At 45.2% G+C, this 20,565-nt stretch overlaps 3 protein-coding genes across 3 annotated transcripts; 1 reads left to right on the top strand and 2 right to left on the bottom strand.

Annotated features, from left to right (window-relative positions):
- The first annotated feature begins 795 nt into the window (after positions 1-795).
- Positions 796-6,123, top strand: LOC119362716 (calcium-binding protein 39-like). Its single transcript, XM_037627962.1, has 11 exons — positions 796-1,026; positions 1,945-2,109; positions 2,183-2,301; positions 3,655-3,729; positions 4,217-4,310; positions 4,412-4,471; positions 4,602-4,667; positions 4,751-4,849; positions 5,346-5,390; positions 5,528-5,630; positions 5,818-6,123. The coding sequence occupies exons 1-11, from the start codon at positions 919-921 to the stop codon at positions 5,892-5,894; spliced, it is 1,011 nt and encodes a 336-aa protein (XP_037483859.1). The 5' UTR covers positions 796-918; the 3' UTR covers positions 5,895-6,123.
- A 122-nt stretch (positions 6,124-6,245) lies between these two features.
- Positions 6,246-9,450, bottom strand: LOC119362715 (cytochrome P450 734A5-like). The gene is made up of 3 exons (XM_037627961.1): positions 8,999-9,450; positions 6,988-7,823; positions 6,246-6,899 (listed from the first exon to the last, which is right to left on the bottom strand). Exons 1-3 carry the CDS (start codon positions 9,297-9,299, stop codon positions 6,480-6,482), a joined length of 1,557 nt encoding a protein of 518 aa, XP_037483858.1. The 5' UTR covers positions 9,300-9,450; the 3' UTR covers positions 6,246-6,479.
- A 4,534-nt stretch (positions 9,451-13,984) lies between these two features.
- LOC119362717 (39S ribosomal protein L45, mitochondrial-like) lies at positions 13,985-20,143 on the bottom strand. Its single transcript, XM_037627963.1, has 12 exons — positions 19,976-20,143; positions 19,809-19,870; positions 19,636-19,721; positions 19,420-19,530; positions 19,249-19,331; positions 18,927-18,978; positions 18,275-18,367; positions 16,600-16,668; positions 16,415-16,516; positions 16,214-16,282; positions 15,279-15,335; positions 13,985-14,336 (listed from the first exon to the last, which is right to left on the bottom strand). The coding sequence occupies exons 1-12, from the start codon at positions 20,050-20,052 to the stop codon at positions 14,250-14,252; spliced, it is 948 nt and encodes a 315-aa protein (XP_037483860.1). The 5' UTR covers positions 20,053-20,143; the 3' UTR covers positions 13,985-14,249.
- Between the last annotated feature and the right edge of the window lie 422 nt (positions 20,144-20,565).

Here is a 20,565-nt window from a genome sequence, read left to right on the forward strand (position 1 = left end):
AATATTCCAAAAGCCATGCCCTAAGGTCGGGCACGACACGGCCTTTTTAATTATGAATCTGCACAACATGGTCCGACGCATAACTAGGCCTTTTTCTACTTTTTAGATTTTTCTATGTTCTTTTCATAATTGTAAATATTTTCGTATTTTTTCCTCTTAATTTTAGACTTCTCTAAATTTTGAAAAACAAATGGCAGGCCAAAAAGCTACATGTTGGCCTTTATACCTAGGTGTTCGGCCGATCCTTGTGGCTAGGCTTTTGTGGGGCCTGCCGTGCCAGTCCCTTTTACCGCTCGGCCATGCCGAGCCTCATGTGGTCAGGTTTGATTTCTATAATACCTAAATAGTTGATCCTCACTAACTCTAATTCTCTCAACATGCATCTCTCCACATCACCAAATGTGCCACATCATTATCCATTAAAACTATTCTGTAGTACATGCATGTCCCAATTTAATTGTTCTATCTCTAATTGTCCAGCTACATGCATACTCTTTGTTCATACATAATTACTTTTGAAAATAATGTCTTTTGATTTAGATCATTTCATTCATATAAAATTTAACTAAAATTAATCCTTAAAATCCTGCAAGAACGTGCAAGGAAATCACCTAGTTTACTAACAACTGATCCACCGGTGTGGTTAGCTATCTCAAAAACAATGAACAACTCAAAAGAAAAAAAACTGATCTCCTAAAAAAAACTAACAACTGATCCCCCGAAAATCCACTCAAAAAAAAAAACTGACCCCTGAAAATCCCCAAACTGTACGCCATCGGCCTGTGAAAACGGAAAGAAAGAAAGCTGACGGTCGCTGCGCATTGCTCGGTCGTCGTCCTCAACTCCTCGTCTGGCGGCTCGGCTTTGCCCCCAACCGCTCCCCACGCCGCCGGTTCAGCCCCCTCCGCCGGCGGCGAGATGTCCTTCTTCTTCCGCGCGGCGTCGCGGCCGCGTTCGTCGCAGCAGGACCTCGTGCGCTCCATCAAGGACTCCCTCCTCGCGCTCGACACCAAGACCGGCGCCAAGGTGCTGCTCCCCTCTCTCGCGTCTTTACCCTCTCTGACCATTTCCGCGCACTTCCCGGCCGATCTGCGCGTCCCGGGTCGGGGCTAGCGTCTTCTCATCCCGATCGGGGAGGGGAGTTGGGATTGCCTTCTGCACCGAGGAGTGTTCTCTCTAGATCTTAATGCCAGTGCTTCAGTCCCTTGTAGCTGACGAATGTTTACTGGCAGTGAAAGTTGTGCCTTCATATGGTTGGAGCTTCGCAGCGTAATCCGTCGTGCAAGCAAGTGACTTGGTAGGAACCGGAATTGCCAGTGATCTGTCATCTGTGTGGCTCTGCCGTCTTGTGGATGCAAGGGTTAGTGTGTCGGCCAAAGCTTCAGACAGTAATGGCATCTGGAGAAAATGTGTTTGGCAGTCGAGTGCTCCTTTTGCCCCAATGCTGGTGCTCACAGAGGCATCCATGTCAGTGTGAATCTAATTCAAGAACTAGCTTATCCTCGAGTCTGGTTCCACCTGATAAGGGAATGGCTCACTGCATCACTTCTTTTTTCCTTCTAACAAAAGGATGTTTTCTTTTATATATCCGTTAAAAGCGTTACGCCGTGCATCTAATAAAAGGTTATGCTAGAATTGGCTTTGTTTACAAATTAGCATCTGGTTTGTAAGTGTAAGAATTACAGGAGTTGCATTACTTGTACCTCCAAACATGCATTTCCTGTTAATGCTTTATAACAGTGTCTGTATACAGGTCGGCTGCAATTGTGAGGCACATTTGGAGCCTGCATATAATCATGGGAGTGTTTTTTTTTGTTACTATGTATTGTTTTTATTGTTTCGTGGCTGTCGTGTGTCTATTTGTACAAGTATTTAACACACATTAGACCATGGATACAGACCACTGGTTGCTCATATACTATGCCTTGTCGCTTCCTTTATCAGGCCCTCGAAGATGTTGAGAAAAACATATTTACATTGAGGCAGACACTTTCTGGTGATGGAGAAGTTGAACCAAACCAGGATCATGTCTTACAGATAGCCCTTGAAATTTGCAAGGAGGGTGTCCTTTCTCTTTTTGTTCAGAACCTACCTTCGCTGGGTTGGGAGGTATTGTATTCATCAATTGAATGTGATGTCATTTTTTGCTAAGCGTATTAGACTTATTACTTTCACATTACAGGGTAGAAAGGATCTTGCCCACTGCTGGTGCATTTTGTTAAGGCAGAAGGTTGATGAAAGTCACTGCTGCGTGCAGTATATCGAAAATCATGTTGATCTTCTAGATTTCCTTGTTGTATGGTAAGGCCTATTGTCGAGTTATTGACACACTTTGTACATGTTGATTGGTTTATTAGTAGTAATCCGATCATGCTACCATGTGGAAGCTATCTATCTGCTGCCTATAAGTAGGGATGAAAACGGAGCGGAAACAGACATAACTGAGTGCTGCCACATTTTTTCTGTGAAGCTAAAATGAATACATAAACCCCGGAAACAAATACCAAACTGATACTGCCACATTTCCCGGGGATACAACCCATTTGAGCGAGAGTAGTGCTAGGATGGGTGACCTCCTGGGAAGTCCTCGTGAAAGGGTTTCATATCTAAGGGTTGTGATAGGCTTGGCAAGCCAACGTAAAAACTAGTCAGTCTTTTGGGTGTGAAACCCATTTGGGCGAGAGTAGTACTAGGATAGGTGACCTCCTGGGAAGTCCTCGTGAAAGGGTTTCATATCTTGCCTACCCCAACTTTTTTGGGATAAAAGGCTTCGTAAGTAAGTAAGTATACTACCGGAAATAAATGCAGAGCGAATATTGTGCAGACACGGTTACGAAAGCGGATGTCCACTGAAACTAAGCGACCTCTTGAACCATAGAAAAACACAAGTAAACAAACATACCTGTTTAATTGATATGACTACAATGTCTTTCGACAATCTCGTAAGCCCATGGCCTAATTCCTAAACCAGCTGCACCGACGTAGAGGTTCCTGCGCACTGCAGCGATGGGTGGATGGCTTTCGGCGGTGGTGTGTGGGCTGGCCAGCTGGGGATGAGTGCATGGCACCGCAGCGGCGGTGGCGTGCTCGCGTGCCCAATTAGGAATTGTGAAGTGTAGGAGATTAGGCTAGGTATTAGCATTCTGGTTGTTGGGCCACAACATGGGCTTCATCTCGTGCTGTACTAGGCCACGTAGCAACCATGGCAAAGATGGAAAGTTCTGTATTTATGGAAACAGAATTGTTTCCACAACTATTCCGCTGGAAAATGACATTCTGTTTCTGTTTCCGTGTAAAAAAGAAATCCGTTTTCACTCCCGTTTCACAATATTTCGTTTCTGTTTCTGCATTTCCTCTGTTTCCTTTTCCACAGAAAATGTGGAAAGTTTCTGCTCCATTTTCATCCCTACCTGTAGCCAACTGCTTAATGTTCCATCGGTTGTTATGTTTGGCCATGAACTTGTATGATTGTTATGTTTGGCCATGAACTTCTGCTAGTCACTACCCATTGGTTACTTCGGTTGTTGAGTTGGAGCATTTTCAATATATTTCCCCACCTATACTTCAATTTTTTGGTATTTGTTTATGGTTCATGTATACAATATATGCAATTGTGATATTTTTGTGTTTGATTGATTAACTATGTTGTGCTAGCTACAAGAACTTGGAAGTCGCATTGAACTGTGGAAACATGTTGCGAGAATGCATAAAATATCCCTCACTTGCAAAGTAAGGCTTCAAAGTCTCCATTAAACTATATTTTCTATTTCTTAGTCGTTATTATGGGCTAATAACGACTTGCTTTAACATATGGTGTCCGGCATGTGTGCCTTGGAAGAAAATATGTATTGAGTATATTTCGATTTTTTCTCCATAGAAACTCTGTAATCGTACATAGTGCCAGATACAGTAAAATAATTCATTGATTTCACATACAGTCACAGTCACCCATGGAAAGTTTTTTTTTTCCTGCAGAAGTTAGTTCTTCTTCCTAAGTTGACTCCCCACTAAACTAATCCTGGTTTGACAAGCATTGTGATGCTGTTGAATTTGAAACAGTGTTTCCTTCAGTTTACCTTCTAAATGTATGTATGAGCAGTTGGCTTTGTTCGTGAGCTATGAGATGGTTGCCTGAAGCAACGTACAGAGAAATGATTTAACTAATTACATAGTTGATTAATTTTACATGCATTTTGATTTTGTAGTGCTCTTTCAGATATATATTGGAGTCAAATAGCTTCGAGTTGTTTTTCCAGTATGTTGAATTGCCAAACTTTGATATTGCTTCTGATGCTCTGAATACCTTCAAGGTAAATCCAAATTGTTAATTTGGTATTTATGTTAGACTGTGATTGGGCTTTATGCTTGGTTCTTCACTGTTGCTATGTGTAATTGACATGATTTTTTGCAGGATTTGCTCACTAGACATGAAGATGCAGTCTCCGAGTTTCTCATTTCCCATTATGAACAGGTAGATGTGAGAGAAAAATATACTTTTTGCGAAATGAGTGAATTCCACCATGTTCATGTTAACAAAATAAATATGTTTTGAATTGACTGATCAACATTTCGTGTCACGTTGATTATGTAAATATGTGCAGTTCTTTGAACTCTACAAAAGGCTTTTAACTTCAGATAATTATGTGACAAGAAGACAATCAGTGAAGGTTAGCCTATTTTTGGTTACTCTATTAACATTTTTTGTTGCACGCTGAGAAAGGAAACATAAAAGTGTGTTACTGTATGTCAGTTTCTTTCAGAATTTCTGTTGGAGGCCCCAAATGCTCAGATAATGAAGCGGTACATTTTGGAAGTTCGTTACTTGAACATTATGATGGGCCTACTAAAGGTATTAAATTGTCGGTTATATTATATATTTCCTGCTTCTACATTCAGTAATCATCCATGCACTTATTATCGTTCTCACTTCCTATATTCTGCTCATCTTGCTTTTAACAATGGAGGATGGTGGTACTAGTATGAGAAATGAGAAACACTGCTTTTGTATTACTGGCTCGCCAGCCACCATGATATTTAAAGTTTTGGCTACTACTGGTCCAGAGCTGAATGCTGTTCTGTTTGTAACTATGACACATGGCATAATTATTTACAGTCTAGCTGATAGAAAGGTGATATAATATAACTGACAATTATGTTTCCTGCAACAAATTGTGTACTGTTTGAGTGTCAGGCTTGATATAGAAATGTTTGAATAGACACGGTCAATATGCTAGATGAAAGCTGGGAAGCAGTTATAGGTTTCCTTCGAGCTTCACAGCTAACCAGCATTTTTTTGGTTATGCCTATCCCTTCTTAATACCTCCACTATACTGAATCACTTGTAGGATTCAAGCAAAAATATCAGGATATGTTCCTTTCACATTTTTAAGGTATTCCTTTATCTCTTTCCAACCTTTGCACTTGTTTGATTTTGATAATTCTGCAAGTAGTTATGGTTGGTCAAATATGACATTATGAGCACATCTATTTACCTTATCGGCGGTTCATTTTTGCTGCATGGAATTAGGTATTTGTTGCCAATCCAAACAAGCCTCGTGATATAATTCAAGTTTTGGTAGACAACCACAAAGAATTATTGAAGTTACTCCATGCTCTTCCTGCAAGCAAAGGTAATTCTCTACTTCCAGCTTAACCCTACTGGATTATCAGATTTTTTGCTCTGACTAAGCAATTGATGCGAGTGATAATGGAGCAACCAAACATAAAAGCTGTGACTGTAGTGTTCAGGAGGATTCCTTTTTAGATTGTGGGAGATGTATGCAGAGTGTGACACTTGTAGTGCATTCCTCTTACTAGGTGAAGATGAACAACTTGACGAGGAGCGAGACTTAATTATCAAGGAAATCGAGAAGCTCGTGCGCTTGTCATTATAGACCCTCAAGAAATTCAAAATTACCCTTTGAAAAAAAAAACAGTGTTCGAGAAAGGCAATCCATTTCTTCCTGTGTAATGTGCTACCCTGTATAGAATTGTCTAGTGTTTTATCATATTTACAGAAACAGCTTGTCATTTCACAAGAACATGAAGCATTGCTGCATGCATATATGGTTCAAACAAATCTGCCGAACCAGATTCGATATATATACCGCAATTTGTTGGTCATCCTGAAGATGTGAGAGTGCGCCGCACCTGGTACGATTAATTTGGGGGACGACATGAAGCCTACCATTTTTGTATATTTTGTTGTTTTCATGTTTGCGAATACTTACAGGTTTACATCGCTGGTATGAGATTCAGGAGGATTAAGCGAAAAAAGTAAATGTGGCAAAACTGACAATGAACAGCTACATATGCTTCTCTTCTTTGTAATCTGGCACTTGTTGCGTACGTATGGTACTATAACTTTATACATTTTCACTTGACAGATGAGACGGTGGTAATATACAGAAAGGAATTAATTGAATCCGACTAACATTGACATTGGGGATGGATGGCCGGCCGGCGTTGGCCGGTCGTGATCACAGCGGCCGGAAGATGACCGGCGCGCCGTACTGCGGGTTGAGTATCATGAGCACCCTGGGCGCGTGCACGTACGCCGGCGACAGGCGGAAGGCGAACCGCTGCAGCACGACGGCCAGCGCCACCTTGGCCTCGATCAGCGCCAGGTTCTGCCCGATGCACACCCGCTCGCCGCCGCCGAACGGCATGAACGCCATCTGGTGCCGCGGCCGCCGGTCGTCGCCGAAGCGCGCCGGGTTGAACTCTGCCGCGTCGGCGCCCCAGTGCTCCTCGTCGTGGTGCACCGCCAGGATCGGGATGAGGAGCTCCGTGCCCGCCGGCACCACGCACCCGCCCAGCTCCACGTCCCGGTTCGCCGTCCGGATCATCGCCACCGCCGGCGGGTACAGCCTCAGCGTCTCGTTCACGATCATCCCCACCTGCATGCATACATAGCACATCGCCATTAATTAGCTGGAAACATGGAAGCTGCTCTCGTGCATGGGAGCGAGAGAGCACGGTGCGTACGGTTTTGAGCTTGGGGAGGTGGTCTTTGGTGGGGAGGTCGTCGCGGCCGACGACGTCGAGGACCTCCTGGCGGGCGCGGTCCTGCCACTCCGGGTGCATGGCGAGGGCGACGGTGGCCCAGGTGAGGAGGCTGACGAGCGTCTCCTTCCCGGCGAAGAAGAAGTTCTTGCTCTCCTCGATGATCTCCTCCGTCGTCATGGCCGGCGTCATGAAGCTCATCAGGTCCCTCATGCCGTCCCGCCGCTGCTCGTCGCCGTGACCGTCCTTGGGCAGGTTGGCGATGAAGGCGGCCAGGCCCTTCCTGATCTCCCTGACCAGGTGCCACACGCGCAGGTTCCTCCTCAGCGGCAGGAAGCGGTACCCGGGGATGTACACCTTGCTGTGCGCGTCGGCGGCGAGGCCGGCGAGCTCGTCCTGGAGCTCGAACACTACCCTGCCGTCCTCGTAGTTCCGGCGCCCGAAGGTGGCGAAGGTGATGACCTCCTGCGGCACGCGCTGGAACCACTCGGCCACGTCCACCTCCGCCTCGCCGCCGGCGCCATTGCCGACGGCCTTCGCCGCCAGCTCGTCGAGCATCCGGCGCATGGTGGCGGCGATGAAGGGCACGAGCGGCTTGAGGTTCTCGGTGTGGAACGCCGGGGAGAGGACGCGGCGGTGGCGCGCCCAGTGGTCGCCCCGGAGGTTGCCGAGGCCGTAGCCCTCGAACTGGCAGATGAGCGGGTGCGCCTCGTACCTGTCGAAGTGCTCCGCCCGCGTCAGCAGCACCTCCCGGACCAGCTCCGGCGCGCTGATCGTCAGCCTCGCCTTGGTCCCGAACCAGATCAGATGCTTCGGACCTGCCAAACAACACGCACAAATTCAGCCAAACATGTTGTCTGACAAAAAAAAATTGCTGTCTGAACTCTGAACTGCTAGCGCGGGTCAGTCGTCAGAATTATGTCTGTCGCACACGTTCAACCGTTCGATCTGAATTTGACGGTTGAGATCGAGGCAGGGGGGAATTACTGTGCAGATTTACATATTCATGCCGTGCTCGTGATCTCCTCATGATCGATCAGCAACAAGATTCCACACCCAAACTAATGACACTAACTAATCACCACCACAGCCGTTGAAAACGAGAGGGGATTATCGTCGGCAGCCGTGCCGCGCGCCGCAAGATTTAAACTAATCAGAGCAAACTGCCGGAATCAAAACTTGGATCCTGAATCAACCGATATATGCCGCATGCTCTGGCTGGCAATGCGCTGCTCATGCTGCTCATACGCAGCATCAACCGACGACGACTTAAGCACAGATTAAGCTAGCGCGCATGTGGCCATGGATCGATCTGCGACTCTCCTCGCCGCAAGGCTGTTCGCCGCTTGCTTAATCTAGTCGCATTATCGCGCGTCGACAGCCTGGTGGAACGATCGGCGGATCATGGCCAACATCTCACCAGGTTTGACCTGCGACGGAGGCTAGCCTAGCTTATTGCATGCAGTGAATTGCTGATTTTGCTGGGTTTTTTTTAGAAAAGGAGCTGATTTTGCTGGTGCTTTTTAATTTTTTATCCTTTAAGATTTACAAAAGCGAATGAAGCAAGTAGTGTATATTTATATCTATATGTAGTACGTACATACTACTACGTCAAAAAAGGTAAAATGGAGGGGGTCACCTAACCAAGCGAGGGAGGCACCATGGTTTTTAAAAATCCTCAGTTCTTGTTCCTACTTGCAAAAGCATGGAAGCATGTCCCCTCCTTTCCTCCGGCCGGCTTCACGCGTCACGCTGTCTCGTCGTCTAATCTTTGTTTATTTCCTCCTATATGCAGAATTTTAATCGCAAATGCACGCGCTTTTCCTTAAAAATATTTGATCAATTGCATGCGGCGATGGAACTAGGCAAAAACAAATTCGATCGATGCATGAACTGAGCCAGGTGGTAGAGACGTTGGGAATTGATCGAGAGAGAAATTGGAAGAAGAAGAAGAAGAGAGCTTGTCATATGCGTATGTGTATGCTTTGCTTACCGTAGAGCTTCCTCCAATGGTGGTAGAAGGCGAGGACCCGGGGGAGGACGTCGTGGGAGTCCGGCGGCGCCATGGGGCGGGACGACGCGTCCAGCATCAGCCTCACCAGCTCGATGGAGCTGCCCACGAAGAAGCTGTACCCGGGGCCGCGCACGCCCTGCCGGGCGAAGTGCCGCTCCAGGCGCCGGGGCCGCAGCCACAGCGCCTCCGCCGCCGCGTGCGCGCACAGGCACGCCGCGCCCACCAGCACGGCGGCGCCCCACCCCCACGGCCACGACCAGAACCAGGACGACGGCCACATGGCGGCGGCTACCTGCTAGCTGCTCCCTGACGAGCGCGCCCGCGTAGCGGATGTCTATCTACCTGCTGGCCTCGATCGGCGAGCGCCAGGACGACGACGACGGCGAATGTGCGGCGCCGGTCCCGAGGCTTATATACGCGGGCAGCTAGCTGGTGGTGGGCGGCGGCGGGAGAAGAATTTCGGGCGATTGCACCATTGGCTGCCGGGTGCTGACCTGATTAACTTATTAAGGCGTGCTTTGTTTAGTTGCAAATCCAGGTGTGCGTGAGCGTATGGCCTGATGGAGGTTAAAGCTAAACGGGGTGTGGATTAACAGCGGTCAATGCCTGCCTGCCTCATCGACCACTCGGGTGGTTTTTGGTGGTGGTGTCATGCGAAATCGACGACGGAGGCAGTGAAAAAACTCCATCACGTCGCGAAGTTGACGCAGGCGGTGAAGAAACTCCATCACGTACTACGTCGCAAAGTTTGCGCACTCATCGCTACCAACTCCGGAAAAGGCACAAGAAATGAAAAGAAAGAAAGAAAACACAAAGCATGCACCACTCATCACAACCAGATTCCGAAAACACGGTCAAGGTCAAGGAGTAAGCGAAAACCACATTAGTTTCCACACTCGTGGCCGCCGGCTGGTTGTGGAAACATGGTTAGGACCGAATGGAACAACATTGTACGATTGACACGGTCAAGGTCAACAGCTTGGACGGTTAATTTCGTGTGGTAATGATGCTAGTGGTGATAAGTCGTCAAAGGTGAGTAGTTTTTCCACCGCATCTTTTGCAGTACTAGTAGCCAGGGTGGCGATGGAGCTGAGAGACGTCCGGCGCGGAGGAGAAGGAAGAAGAGAGGAGAGACCAAATTAATCTGATAAGTTGAGAGGATGAATTTGGTGCAATTTATGATGGGATAGGTCTGTCGGGTTTGACATGGCGGACGCGTCCACTCATCCTCATATCAACCCTACATTTGGGTTTGATGTGAAGGGTGTCGGTCAGCCCGAGTGTTTGAGCCCCTTTGAGGCGTCCGTCCGAGTCAGCTCTTCTTGACCGGTCACTGATCAGGACATCCGTCCGGGCGTATAGGGGGTTTGAGGCATCCGGCTATAGATGCTCTGATCGACGCCGGCTATGTAAACACCGGTTGAGAGCCGGGTCAAGGTCAACAGCTTGGACGGTTAATTTCGAGTGGTAATGATGCTGGTAGCGATAAGTCGTCAAAGTTGAGTAACTTTTCCACCACATCTTTTGTTAGTAAGCATCATGGTTGTGTTCCCATGATCCTTTTCGGGATCACAAGTGTGGATGGGACACGGTCGAAACATGGCTAGCAACAAAGGAAAAGGGACGTCGTGCAAGGTGTACGATTTGATTAACGTGAACAAAAGTAGTATCCCAAAAACATGGAGCACCGAGCACACATGAACTTTGACGGAAAACAAATGCACGTACTAGAGCCTTTTTGCCTGCCCTGCCTTCCTTGTGCCCTGAATTATTTTTCTTGGCCAGGCGTTTTGGGGGGCGTGGGGCGCAAGGGCAGGCTGACATGGGGATATGGGAGGGTGGCGCAGGGGAGGGCATATGGATTTGGGACTCTCTTGTTGGCTTGCTGTCCGTGCCCCCCGCAGGCACCGCAAAAGGCATGGATACAGGTCGCACCGGTCGGCATCCTGTCTCTCTGCCTGTCGCCTCACGCTCGCTCGGGCCGGGGCAGCCTCCCCTCCTGTGACCTGTCTGCCTGGACAAAAATATCAGTAGTGCAGTTTTAGAATTAGATCGGTTGGGCTCCCTTGCGCTGCATTTGCATATGTATTGTATGGATCGGTTGCTAGCCAGGTGTTGGTCTCCCTCTAATTGTTTCTGCCCTTTCACAATTTTTGTACTCCCTCCGTCCGAAAATACTTGTCATCAAAATGGATAAAAGGGATGTATCCATTTTTTCGGACGGAGGGAGTACTATACAGCTACGCGATTTCCTTGTCTTGGGATCGTTAGTTCAGCTGGGAGACACCTGGCTGCAGCGTGAAGACGCAGAGCGGTTGCTTTCACGGAGGGGCCGCGTCTCTGTGTGCTACTACCTATCATCACTTCATCAGAGATCAGATGACGAACGGATCGGGGTTTCCTATCAACGCCAGCTTCTCGTGCCGTTTTGTTTACCCGCCAGAGTGACGCACCGCCCGATCTTCCATGGATCCATCCAGCACTCCAGCTGCTACTGTACTGTACTGCAGTCGTCTGCGAATACGTTCTCGCGTAGAGAAACACGGCTCGATCAGTACCGTATTTCCGCCGGGAGCGAGCGAGCGGGCGTGCGTCGCTCTCACACACCTCACGACGGTCACGAGTCGTCGCTCTTCTTCTGTAGAAAAAATCCAGCATGCATACATACACACATGTACTCCCTCCGTTTCGAATTACTTGTCTTGGATTTGTCTAGATAAGGATGTATCTAGACTCATTTTATTGCTAGATACCTTCGTATCTAGACAAATCTAAGACAAGTAATTTGGAACGGAGGGAGTAAGAAGAGAATGACATAGCAGACTGTGCGACTTGTTCTTACATTTATCTTGTACTCCGCGTAGGTACAAAACGTCTGGCGTAGCAGACTGCGCACCACCACGTCGACGCAGCGCAGACGTCTCGGTGACGACGGGTGCGCACATCGTCTGACAGCAGCGGCGGACGGGGCTTGGAGTCAAATAGCGAGAGCACAGTTTTCTTTCTTTTTCCTTTTTTTGCGGGCAAAGGTGAGAGGCCAATTTACAAAGCATGTTTGAATCACCTTTTACTTCACGATTTCGCTACAGATCGGAAGTCGGAATTTTTATAGCATGACAAATTATGTTGCCGTGAGGGCGGCGCGCCACGAATTGGCCACGACCCAGGCAGCCTTCATCCGCTGCAGCGTTGTAGCCACAGTAAAATGCTATAGTCAACGAAGCAGCCATCCCTCACGCGGCAGGCAGGCGGCCGTGAGGATGGCAATTTCCTTTTGCAAGCATTGCAAATCTTTGTCTTCTTCATAATTTCCCTTTGCAAGCATGGCAAATCTTTGTCTTCTTCAATTTTCAGTCAAGAATTGACATGTTTGCTAAAGAAAATTGACATCCTCGTGACAACATAATTTGCCACAAAAAAGGGCCATGCCTAAAAATCCGACATCAGATTAATAGCATCTTCGTTAGTTTATTCTCGCAAAACGCATGTTTGAATCGCTGCAAAGGTATGAGATAGTCTTTAACAAAACAATTTTACTAAGTCTCAATCGACTGAGACTTCATTATGCCTCAGTCCATGCTATATCTCTTTAATCTTGCATTACATTTTTTTCTTTTTTTTCTTTTTTCTTCTTATATTCTATGTCACTTGACTGAGACCTGACCACATCCTTAACGAAACATGTAAAACACTTGCAAATTGATGAGAAAAAAAACTAGTTTTTTCTGTAACTATAACACAACATGTAAAACATCAGCCTCGATTTTGAAAACGTAGCTCAAAGTTTCACCTCCCACTGACGACCCAGGCAAACAACCGGGTTCGATCCGTTCCCGCTAGTCTTTAACTATCGGGGTCGTCATGTTTCTGGGGGTGGTTGCGTTGCGTCGATATACATTTTATTTTGACGGTCGGTGCTGTCGATATACAACACATAACCGTAGTCCCAATCAAGTTACGTTAGTTTAGCAAGCGAGCGCGAGGCAAACTGCTGTCATCGCGTGCTTCCGCGCCGCGGTGTTGAGTTGACAGCTGGTTACCGCGGCGACACGCAGGAATGACGCGGCGACGACATTCGGTTCGCTTGCCGCCACCCCCGTTGACACTGCACGAGACGGGAGATACGGTGATGCCATGTTTTGATTGGGACTTCGCTCGCTTAACTAACCAACCCATCCAGCAGCCGCCACCCAAAGTCAGCTTCTCGAGCATCATCGCTGAGCGTATGTATAGGTTGACAGCCTACGGCTTTAAGTTATTACTTACTACAGTATTAATTATTATTGTTTCGGTTGGAAGATAAACATGGGAGTAGAATAATCAAGTACTCCCTCCGTCCAGAATCACTTGACACAGAAATGGATAGAAATCGATATACCCAAAACTAAAACTAAAATACGTCCAGATACGTACATTTTCGCAACAAGTAATTCAGGACGAAGGGAGTATCAAGGTAGCTCTAGCCGGAACTGGCCCCAGCTGCTGGCTGCTTAGAGGTGGATCAGCCAGCCAGCGGCTTGCTGTTTGCCAAGTATCGTCGCACTCCCCCGGTGGTTAGCGCACGACAGAGGAATTTCACAGGAGTGCATTTTAAAATCACGGAATGGTGTGGATTGTAGTTCAAGAGATGAGTAAATTGTAGTAGAGGGCAACAGAGAAAGCTTAAGCAAGCATGTCAGCAACTGAGACGGCACCATGTGCAGTGCAAGCGCATGACAGAAATGGATGGATGAACTATAGAAGAAGGATGGCAAACATTCCATGGCGCAATGCTCAACTGGTTCCCCACAAAACATCTTATCAGAAAATCAAGCACCAAGTTCCACAGGATGATTATATGGAATTTGGCGCGGTTTACTGCCTTCCGGGAGCGGAAAAGAAACTAGAGCAGCAGTCAGAGAGCGCAACAGCACACCAGGCGGACTGAGCCACAAAATTACAAGAAGCTTGTTACCGCAATCTAAAGAAATCTGGCAACAGTAAAGAAAACCTCCCAAGGGAATAAGCCCAGGTTACTTACCCAACCTGTATCTTCAGCTCAGCTGACAGTTCCCCAAGGAACAAGAAATAACCTACCATTTACTGTCTGTGTCTAGGGATCTTGTTATACATCAGTTAGACAGGAGAAGGGAGAAAAGGGCGCCAGGGCAAAATATTTATTCAAACTACTGTGCATAATAAAAGCCATCGCTCAACTCATGCGGGATGGAATGTGCTTGCCAGGAGATTATTACAGCGTGATTCGCGCACACACGCGCCAGTATGCTCCAGGGTGGAAAAGGGATCTTTCAAACACCCATATGTCTTTCACCAGCACCTGACACAATGATTTGCAGATGCCAAACATACATCAGGAGAATGCTTAGCCATGTACGCCTGATCATTCGATCGTCATAAAGGTAATAAACACACCACTGCTTGATATAACAAACAGACAAGAAGAAGAAAAACTGTCTCAAGTTTTCAACAGCATTCTAATATATACTTCTGCGTGATACATCATGCAATGGGAAGGACGAGTGCAACCAAGTAATATATTTTCTCTACTTTGTTTTCATGGAATTTACGGAAACAGAAAGCAGTGGTCGGACCCTTCCCCAGACCCTGCGCAAGCGGGAGCTACATGCACTGGGGCTGCCTTTTTTTTTACGGAAACAGAAAGCAGCGGAATGTCGGTAAAGTGATGCCCCAAATGTTCAGTTACCTGACCGTAAGCAGCTATCAAATTAGATACATCGGGTTCAGGAAGTGAAACGTACTTGCCTAATAAGGTGGATTTCGATCAGTTTTAGTCAATCTAGTAAAGCTCGCATGGTAATCACAGTTGTGGCAGACAATTAAATCATAAACTAGTCATTAACTGGTACTTGGCTAAATACAGTAGTTTTCAAAATCATGAACTAGTTACTAGCTAGTATTTGGTCAAATACGGTATTTTTTGTTCAGCGTCTATCTATATTCTGGCCTGCAGCACGCAACCATATGGAATTTTGATCCAACCTTGACTTCATGTGTACTTAAATGCCAGCAAGCAGTCAGTGGGTGACTTGTGGCCAGATGATAGAAGTGTACACTCTTCCTGATATTTATCTATTGGTCTTGATCACAGAAATGTTACTTGATATTTAGGTAATGGTAGATGTACCACTAAAACAATGTAAAGGCATGTGCAGAGGACATACTGTGGAAAAAATTGCATGAGGAACTACAAACATTTCGAAAAGAAAGTACTTGAAATAATCTGACATGTTTAATTTACCTCCTTTGACTTGTCTCCTGACACAACCTCTCTTTTTGTATTATAGGCTTCAAATTTCTACAGGAGATATAATTGCAATAGTCAAGGGGTACACATACAAGGACAGAATAATATATACTGCATACCCATGGTAGCAAACAAGCCATCTACTCGTAGCACAAAAGACAAAAAAACGAGAAACAGACACAGCCTAATAATGCAGTGTGATCAAACAAAAGAAACATATGGATACCCTAATAATACAGTTATTAACAAAGTAAACTTACTATTATCACTGCACCTTACGTTGGTGGACATTTTACAGTGCATGGCTTTTGATGCTTACAATATTACAGATCGTTGATACTAAGTCAAATCAAAGTGTCTGCCTTCTTCGAATGACGTAGACATCAGTGTTCTAGAAAAAAGAGAAAAGAACACATAGCATTTTCTTCAAAGGTCTTGGGGACATACCCTCTAAACTGTGTAGGCAGTCAGGCAGTACAAAATTACAAATGCAAAACACTACATGCGAACACGGTGAAGTGGCAGTTCAATGCTACATACTAGTTTAACATGAAAGAAAATACTTGATAACAACATGGCAGCTAGACTAGAAAACTAGGTCTTAGTATCAAGAACAACAATCTGAACATCACAGCAAGTTATGCAGTTTTACAGAAAGAAGACATAAATATAACATACACGTCTGTCATGCGTGTTCTCAAAAGAAAGAGGTGAAATATGTTCATTAGGAAAACAGAGAATACTTAAATACATGATGTGCATACAAGATTGACCTATAACCTTTGGAAAAAATAATAGGTATGGATAGAAAGCCAAAAAGGTGGACTTGTTCAACATCAAGCCAGCAATGTAAAAGTAGAGAAGAGACAAAATATAGTTGAGCTGTACTGCATCACAAAAAGAAAACTTCGAGCTTTGCAGAATGAAACCTGCTTAGTGATGAACTCAAGCGTAAGCTGTACGTAAGCTTTATTAAGGTCATTCTTATCAAGACTAATCTGCAAAATAAACAAGACTTGACCAATTACCAACTGGCTTGGTTCAATCGTGACAATGCAGTATACAAATGTAAATGTTTAGAAAAGATGATTTTTGGAGTTAGCATAATAGAAAAACAACAGATAGCTTACCATACGAGCCCTCAAAGTTCTTATGCTTACAGCAGGCTCCACCAATTCCCAGTGTACAGATTTCCACTTGGATTGTCTTTTCCTTATTTCATTTTTGACAGTCTGCAGAAAAAAGGAGGAAAGAATAAACGGCAAAGCCCCACAAAAGACATTGTCTGGCATCAATTCAGTAGGTGAAAGCTTACAGAATGCATATCATCTGTCAGAGCTTTCTGGAGAGATGGTATGTCTCCTCGTGCAATAAGCTTGTTAACCTGAATCCAAGGTAAGTGAACAATGTAGAGAGAGTTATTCCACGAACTAATTCATGTCATACAAATTCCATCATACCTGGCAATATCAGTAAGCACTTCAATTTGCATTACCGCTTTTAAAATAATATAGAAGACTGGACACCATTTTCATTCGAAACTCAGAGGAAACAATCGAACTTGACTGATTAAAGAACAATTGTAAGATAGCAATAAAAGAAGGAAAATGTCTATCTCAGTAAATCATGTCATTGAAAGGAATTCCATGACAAACTAAGAATTAACTGGGTGGGCATGCAATCGCTCTATGGCACATAGTTGAAACCACTGACAAATCATGCAACTCGACCACAAAAAATATAATCAAAACCAACAACAACAATAACAACAACAAAGCCTTTAGTCCCAAACAAGTTGGGGTAGGCTAGAGGTGAAACCCATAAGATCTAGCGACCAACTCATGGTTCTGGCACATGGATAGCAAGCTTCCACGCACCCCTGTCCATGGCTAGTTCTTTCGTGACACTCCAATCCTTCAGATCTCTCTTTAAGGACTCCTCCCATGTCAAATTCGGTCTACCCTGACCTCTCTTGACATTATCAGCACGCTTTAGCCGTTCGCTATGCACTGGAGCTTCTGGAGGCCTGCGCTGAATATGCCCAAACCATCTCAGACGATGTTGGACAAGCTTCTCTTCAATCAGTGCTAACCCAACTCTCTCTTGTAAAAAACATAATCAGAACCAAGGTTGTTATTATAACTAGCTAATTGCCCCATGCGTTGCTACAGATTTCACCAATATATTCGTGCTAAAAACAAACCTGTTTCATTTTGAATATTAGTTGTCTATTTCAATGCTTACATTTCTACAAATGATTTCTTGGGTTTGTTGAAGTTGCAGATGTTGTTCAGTTTGTTAAGGAAATAAAGGAAAGAACTATGAGAAATGTCATGAGGTTGTTTAGTGTGAGAACATTGGGCCTACATGTTAGTGCCGAATATTTGGAAGGAGAGGGACTGTGGTTTTGTGGATGGGGGGTGTGAGAAAAGGGGTGGTGTGACACCACCAGGCACTCACCACTAACTCCCATTTATGTAATAGTAAAGATATATATATAATACAATGTGTTGAAGTGTTTGGTAACTAGCACAAACAAAGACCCATAACCATAAAGCCTACAGATCAGTAATTTCAAAATTTGGTTCGCAAACACAACAGTTTGTAACAAGTCTAGCATATATTGATATGGATCTATGTAGGAGAAATGGGAATGCAGACAGATGTTTATACAGAGCATTCAAATGCAATAATACTTTGTTGTCCCCTTAGCAGTGATTTTCTCTGGTAAGGATTCTGCAGTGTGATTTTACTTGTTTGGAGTTCATACAAATATTTTGCAAGTAACAACTCTCATGATCTCATCTTCCCTTATTAGATCACCAATCATGAAAACCTTAAACCCATGCCAATGCAATCTACCTCCTTAAATTGTACTTCCTCTGTAAACTAATATAAGATGTTTTAGATCACTAAAGAGTGATCTAAAAAGCCTTATATTAGTTTACAGAGGGAATAAAACTTAATTCCATGTAATGAATGTGTCATACCTCCTTGTATATATTAAACGCTTGCTCCTGGAACTGTTTTTTGTTATATCCGATTTTCTTCCTCAACCTTGACACAGTAAATGCATTCATGAACTGTCAAGTAAAAAACCCAACAACTCAGCACATGATTCATGACAGACGGTAGCACAAAAGAAAAACAGCATTAATTAAGTCAAATATCTTGTGATCAACACAGGGAGCAAGCAAATACAAGAAAGAGATTATTGATGAGGATGAAAAGTAAGCAATATATCCATCAGTAAAAGGCCCAAACGGTTTCCTCCTATGTGGTATTGCACCATTATTGTAATATGGAAATTTAAAATAGAAAAGAACACAGTAAAATGCACCCATATCAAAGGGTATATCAAAATCAACTCTAGAATTATGGTAAATATCTCATGTCTTTTTTATTCTCATGTAAATAAGAACTATTGTGACTTGGTTCTCTCAATGTTGGTGCATTGGTGCCAATGTAGTCAAAAACCAATGTGCTCCCAACAATGGAAAGTAACCTCTTAGATTTCTAAACATGAAGGGTATCAGTACTCAAATTTGTCTCCAGATAACAAAGGTTGAAATATTGTAACAAGGGAAAAAATGGAACTTGATTTCTCGTTGCAGCAGTTTTCCCAGTCAAGAAAGCCAGTACCTGCAGAATAGCATCCTCCTTTGTTCTACTCCAGCCACTTGGTGTAAACAATCTAAGACAAAAATAATAGTTATGAACTTATGATGATGATAAAGATTTTATCATGCATTGGGGAAGTTTGTTATGGGGCATTCAATAAAGGAACTGTGAGTTTGAACCTTAGGCATCAATTTTAAAAGGTCAGTTCTGGACAACTAACAGATGGATCGGTTTTGCGAAGAAAAATCAACCCACAGCAACCAGAGAGGGCATTGAATACCATATACATAATGATCTAAGGCAAATTAATTATAGAGAGTGAACATCTGCACTGGAATTCAACCTTTTCCAAAGTGGGATAGGTTCCGGGACACGGTATGGCTCAAAGACAAAACCAGGGCTCGGCATGTCAGCTTTCAAAGCAACCTGCACATACATATACAGAGCCACTACAGTTAACAGAATACTCCTCCAATTATAAAAGAATCAAAATGGCGAATTAATGCCCTCGCACCTTGTAACCACCAAAAGAAACGCCTTCGGACAGGGATGGTGGTTTTGGGGCTGCTCCTGCTCCTGACGACATTGGTCTTGCATGATTTAGGTGGACTACAAGCTCTAGAACCTGCAGAAAACCAACCAATGCGAATTTGTAAACCGAATCAAATATCAGACATTGTAGGCAAAAACGTTGTAGATTCACCAAAAAAGTGAACTTGAGTACTCGAACCTGCGCGGCGTGGACATGCGACGGCCCTCCAAACTTGCCAGATATCACGCCCCCGCCATTGTAATTGTACGTTAAGGTTGCGAAGCCTAAAGATTAAAGGCGCCCACCGAAAAAGAAAACTGAAATGAAGCTCGGAGGGGAACTGAAAGGGGCAGACCATATCAGTCGCTCACCTCTTGCACATGTGTTCGCGTGGATCGGAGCGAAAGACCGGGAAACGGTGGCATAGTGATCTCTGCAACGGAAGCGAGAAGAAGGGGGTAAGAATTAGCGGATTCACATTGTGGAGAGCGAGATCTAGACCGAACGGAGAATGGAGGAGGAGGACAAGAGGGGTTACGGCGGCGGCGGTGGAGGCAGGTGGAGAGGCCGGTGGAGGCGGCGGGCCAGCGACTGGCCGAGGCGGGCCAGAGACATCGTCGAGGTTTCTTCTCCGCGACGGCGACGGCGCCGGTGACCGGGGTGGGGAAGTGGGAGGAGCCGGACGGAATTGGGCGGCGAGGGTTTAGGAAGGGGAGAGGGGAATTAACTGACAGAACGATAAACCACTAGTCACTAGATATGATAAACTGATTTCGTCCCTCGATTGCGAAATCAACGGCTGGGATGCAAACGAATTGTTTGCTTGATATATGCATTCTGCTTGTGGTACTTAAATAAAGGCCTCTTTGGTTCACTGTAAAAGGCCTCTTCGATTTAAGGAGGGGGAGCGTTAGACTGCTTGGTAAGGGCATCTCCAGCCGTTGGAGGCCTCTAGGACAAAGCAGACCAAAATAGCATGTCTTGAGGCAAAATGCCGGATGGAACGCGAGTACGTTTTCCCAGTCATTGGTGTTCTCAGGACAATCGTCGGGCAAAAAATGATTGGGTGGGCCAAGAAAAAGGACGCGTGGAGGAATAGGGTTGGTTGTTGCTTTTGTCGACGCCCCC

The sequence above is a fragment of the Triticum dicoccoides genome, chromosome 2B, assembly GCF_002162155.2.
Source record: "Triticum dicoccoides isolate Atlit2015 ecotype Zavitan chromosome 2B, WEW_v2.0, whole genome shotgun sequence".
In the NCBI taxonomy this organism is placed as follows: domain Eukaryota; kingdom Viridiplantae; phylum Streptophyta; class Magnoliopsida; order Poales; family Poaceae; genus Triticum; species Triticum dicoccoides.